Raw genomic sequence first — 5,424 nt, forward strand, 5'->3', positions numbered from 1 at the left:
TATATATATATATATATATATATATATATATATCTGTATTATATATAAATATATTTGATAATTTTTTGATAGATAGATAGATAGGAAGAAGATAGATAGATAGATGAATATTTGATAGATAGATAGTATGAATATTTGATAGATAGATAGTATGAAGATAGATAGATAGTATGAAGATATATAGATAGTATGAAGATAGATAGATAGTGTGAAGATAGATAGATAGATGGATATTTGATAGATAGATAAACTTGATTACCGTCTAAAACTCTGACAAGTAGTTACTAGCAGAGGGTTGGTCGTGTTGTGTCAGTCTAACTCAATCCCTCCGTGAAGAAACACTCACGCTTCCTGCCACACCGCTCAAATACGTTAAATCAATTTATTCTGCGCTCAATCATAATATAAACCAAACGCGCGTTTTGAAGTTTTCAACCTTGCTTCACAAGTTGACCCCTCCGCGCATAGGTCTCCATGCAAGCAAGGAATTAAAGTAGAGAACTGTGTGACGTCACATCAAGATATAGTAAACCCTTCAGGGTGTTAAAGGCAGGTTTAAAGGGACTGTAAACGTAATTTGAGGCGACCCTCCATTAAATCGATTCACACGGGTACCCTGTTAACCTATATCTGAGTAACAAGGAGGAAGATAAAAATTCTGTCAAGTTTATCCGCAAGTTACTTGAACACCGAAAACCTCTAATTATTTAAAATAAATTTTTTAGCGAGAAAACAGGTTGTCTCATGTTCTACCTTGATCAGACTAAGATATAAAGAATAAAGAATATTGTTACGAATTTAAATTGAAATATAATCTACAGTCCCTTTAAACCAGGGTGTACAAAGTACGAAGTACAAAGTACAAAGTACGAAGTACGAAGTACAGAGGATGGGAGATAGACTTGTGAGGGATAGACTACCGGAATTAAGTTTTCAAGTTGGCGGCCATAGAACTATGAAGGTACAAGCTTTCTAATTGATATTAAATATTTATGACACATATTTTCACAATGCATGGTATTAAATAGGTTGAGTAAAATTAAATATTGTATAGGTTGAGTAAAATTAAATATTGAATAGGTTGAGTAAAATGAAATATTGNATCAAGTTTGATAATTTTCAATTGTGGTTTCTCGAAAAGAGTGGCTTACGGATTTATGCTGGAGGAGAAACAATAAACGAAATGGTCAAAATTGAATAATGGAGGGTAACCTAATACTACGTACACAGTCCCTTTATAATTATTTACAACTACTTTACAGGGAAGTTACGGGAATTTCACTTTACCAAGGGTCCCAAGACCAATTTAGCTTACAAAACATCCAGAGCGCAGCAAGGGATGTTTTGTAGGCAGCATTGGTCGAGGGAACCCGTGGTTAAGTAAGATTTTTAATTTGCCGAAAAAGTAGTTGTACATAATTTTAACTTCGCAGAGCGAGTGGTTATTTTACATAACTGTCCCAAGGGACGTTGAGTAACTTAACCTCCCTCTGTTGGGAGAATCATAGGTCAGTATTATAATGAAAAAATGCGCTAAAATATATAATTTTAGGTTTACAGAGACAATTATGTTTGTAAACCCCTGGATAGAAGAGAAGAAAAGTTTTATTCAACATTCCCTAAAATATTAGGTAATTCAGTGTGCTGCACGCCACCTGGAAAATTTTTGACTAATTGGTTTTTTGGCTTTTCATAAAAGTGAAAGTTGCAAGTAAAATATTTTTTTTTATGTTCTTTACAGTGCAGTGCTGTGCATTACAATGCAGTACAGTGCAGCACCGTTCATTACAGTGCAGTATAGTGCAGTACATTGCAGTACATTGCAGTAGAACGCAGTAAATTGTAGTACAGTGCATTATATGGCATTTCAGTGCAGTATAGTGCAGTACAATTCAGTACAGTGCAGAACAGTGCAAATACAGTACAATAAAGTGAAATACAATGCAGTACAGCGCAATATACAGTGCTCATATATATATATACATTACATGTACAATATAAGATACACATTCATGTAAATATAAACATTGCATATACAATATATTTTCTTTTATGAACAAAATGTCATAAAGTATAAAGTATGAAGTATATAAAGTATATAAAGACTGAAGTATACCTTAATATAATTGTTTTTATGAACTGCTGAAATGATTGATTGATTGACTAACTGAAGGTTATGTTCTTGTTGATTTATTTTATTCTATCTATCTATCTATTAAACTGCGTATTGCGTATTTAGATCGAAACACATAGAACATTAAATGCATCAGAAAACAAAATTCTTATCAATTTAATATGTAAAATACCTAATCGAAAAACATTTTTTAAGCTTTAAAAGTAATGTTGTAAGTTGAAACCTATAATTCGTGATATAAATATTTTTTTTCGAGTTTATCAAACGAAAAATTGTTTTGTAATTTATAAATTTTTAAAAGAAAAATTTTTTTCAGAACCGTTTATTCCTAAGTTTGCTGGAGTTCTAACAGTTGGAAGGTAATTTTAAAAATCTCAAATATAATTCATAAACTGTAGAAAAGAAAGACGACATCTTGTAGAATACATCTTATGTTCACATGGGTTTACTGTGGTTTTAAGAACGAACACATTTTTCCGTGAACGAAGTTGTCGTTCAGAGAAAGACGGACGATGGACGAACGACTTTGATCGGTTAGAGAAATAAAAATATATCGTTTTTTAGAAACGAACGATCGTTCATGAACGATTTAGTTTTTTACTGAACGAACAAATTTTCTGAACGATTTTGAAAAGCATTATTTCTTACTGAACAAACGGTTTTTAAGAAAAACTTTGGAAAAAAAACAATCGTATTTTTACCGATAGAACTGTTTTATTTAACGGACGAGTTTACTGAATGATCGTTCAGTGAGAACAGGAACAAAACATCTGGAAAATCAACAATAATTTTGAGAACAAACAAAATCATTTTTATATACGATCGAAAAGAACTAAAACAATGGAGCGCGTTTACTGAGGAAATGAAAAAAAGCCAAAAGTGTTCATCTCTAACCATTCATTAATTACATAAACTATTAAATTTACATTTAATATGAAATAATTTATTTTGTTAGATACTTGATATTTTTTACCAGTATTCCCAATAAAAACATAAAAAAATTACAAAAATTAGCAATTTAATTTTAAATTGCTTTTAATTTAATAACATCGTGAATAAAAAGTTAACACTTTAGGTTATAATAGGGGAAAGAAATAAAGTAGGGTGCAGAATAAATGCACCCCCCCCCCCTCTTCTTCAGGAAAAACCTTCCACACCATACTGTCATTCAGTGTACACTCGTATGCAGTATAAGCGGAAAATCCCCAATTTTTTCATAATTATTTAAACTTTCCTATATACAGTGTGTCCCACGAAACATGAAAGTTGGAGAATAGTTCAAAATGTCTTCTTCGATAATTTTTTCAGGTTGTTTGATACCAACTAGAATTATAAAAAATATTACATGGTAGTCATATTATATTAAAATTAATTTCAAAGAAAAAAACTGCAAAATGACTGTTATAACTAATATAGTTTATTGAAGAAGACCTTCAAAACTATATTCACCAACTGTCATATTTCGTGGGACACCCTGTAGTACAGTAAGCAGCATGCAGAACCTCATGTTCAAATAAATTAAGGCAGGAAAAATGCAAACATTGAAATCAAGATTGATATCGTTCTTACGGAAAAAAGGATTGTCAACGTACTTTAAACTGGGGTATGTACTGGGGTATGCACTGGGGTATGTACTGGGGTATGTAGTGGGGTATGATCGATTTGCCAAATGTTTAGTTCTCCGAAATTTTCTTGATTTTTTGTAAAAGTATAAAAATTACATAATTTCTTTTTCCTCTACAAGGGTATATATTTTCATAAAAAATAACACTCCTAAATGTGGAAAATTTTAGTGCTCTGGCCAGTTTTATAACTCCGCGTTTCAACTTTTAGATGATTTAAAACATTTTTCCGCTCGCCGAATGATTTTTAGAAAAGTTAAATTTTTAAAAGAATTATTTCGATAAAAATCAATATGAGGGCGCGTTTGTATATATAAGAATTTAATTTTTATTGTACCGCTACCGTAATTTAAATATATATACATATTATATATAAATAAATCACCAAAGAACTGCCTTACTGTTAAATTTTACAGGAACATAAAAATATTTCACTATTTCGCGCATTTTATCTTTTTTTTTACAACTCAGCAACAGCTTATTATGCAACAAAATAAAAGATAAGATATTTTTTCTAAAGTATTTTGTTCTAATTTTCTAGTTTTGTAACAAAGGCAATTATTTATAATCTACAGCAAACAAGATAAGTGTTAAAACAAACATTTTTATTTTCATTTGTTTGTCTTTACAGTGCGTAAAAGGGATTTATGCTAATTTTGAACAAAGCTTAGCTTAAAGAGAAAGTTCTTTAAATTAAGGAAATATATTTTTAAATTTATTAAATTTTTTTAATGTTTTGTTGAGTTTCTAAACTGAACTTTGATCAAATATTTCTTTCAAAATTTGTTTATGATTTTGTATAGTTTTATTTTTTGATGCTAAAAATTCTAAATTTTATTTCTGACTTCACACAAATCGTGCATGTACAAACTAGCCTGACTTTGATCGTGCTGATTTTTGTTTCTTTTTTATCTTTGCTCTTTGGTTGAATTTTGCTCATAGGTTCTTGAAAAAAAAAACTCTAATTCGTCAGCGATAAAACCCTTAAGATTATGAAACCTATAGCTTGCATACAAGCCCTTTAAAGGTACTGTTAACATAATTTCACGTGACTCTGCATTCCCTATTCACAACGGTACCCTTGAAGCTTTTATCTGAACATTAATATATAAGATATTTTTGATTTTTGAAGGTTTAAAACTGTTTAATTGTGATAATCCATCTATTACAGTAGAAATGCACAAGCTAGAGAAACCACAATAGAAAAGATTTAGTTTATTAGATATCTTATTAATACTTTATCAGCCGAAGTCACACCGGACTAACCAGAGTGAGCAGCATTCGGTTTCTTCTATTTGAAATCAAACGTATTTTAGTCTATATTTCAATAATCATTTACTTTACTGATTTGTTTATTTTATACATTTTCATTCAAAATGCATATGCCAACAATAAAGTATTTGAGAAAAAGTCTAACAAATTATGTTTAATGGGTCAAATTGTGATCGAAAGTCACAGTTTTCTGGAATATTGACAGAACCGTTAAATCCACATGATGTGATTCGGACAGTGTCATATTTGCAAATTATCCCTTTAAGATAAGAACTGCCTAATTCACGTGTTTAAGAATTTTTTAAAGTGTGCTTTAAAAAGCAAATATTTATAATCTTATCTTTACAATAAAAGTTACAGTCCACAGAAACTGTGGCTTGAAAAAAAGAAAAGAAA

The 5,424-nt window shown here is 30.2% G+C and overlaps 1 protein-coding gene across 1 annotated transcript; it reads left to right on the forward strand.

Moving 5' to 3' along the window:
- Positions 1–274: 274 nt before the first annotated feature.
- Positions 275–2,493, forward strand: LOC111710727 (inositol hexakisphosphate kinase 1; the record flags this gene model as incomplete). Its single annotated transcript, XM_023484846.1, is given in 4 exon segments — positions 275–549; positions 875–961; positions 1,553–1,631; positions 2,451–2,493. Coding segments are annotated over 3 exon segments (194 nt in total), but the record flags the coding sequence as incomplete, so codon positions are not given.
- Between the last annotated feature and the right edge of the window lie 2,931 nt (positions 2,494–5,424).

The sequence above is a fragment of the Eurytemora carolleeae genome, unplaced genomic scaffold (assembly GCF_000591075.1).
Source record: "Eurytemora carolleeae unplaced genomic scaffold, Eaff_2.0 scaffold843, whole genome shotgun sequence".
NCBI classification, from domain to species: Eukaryota; Metazoa; Arthropoda; class Copepoda; order Calanoida; family Temoridae; genus Eurytemora; species Eurytemora carolleeae.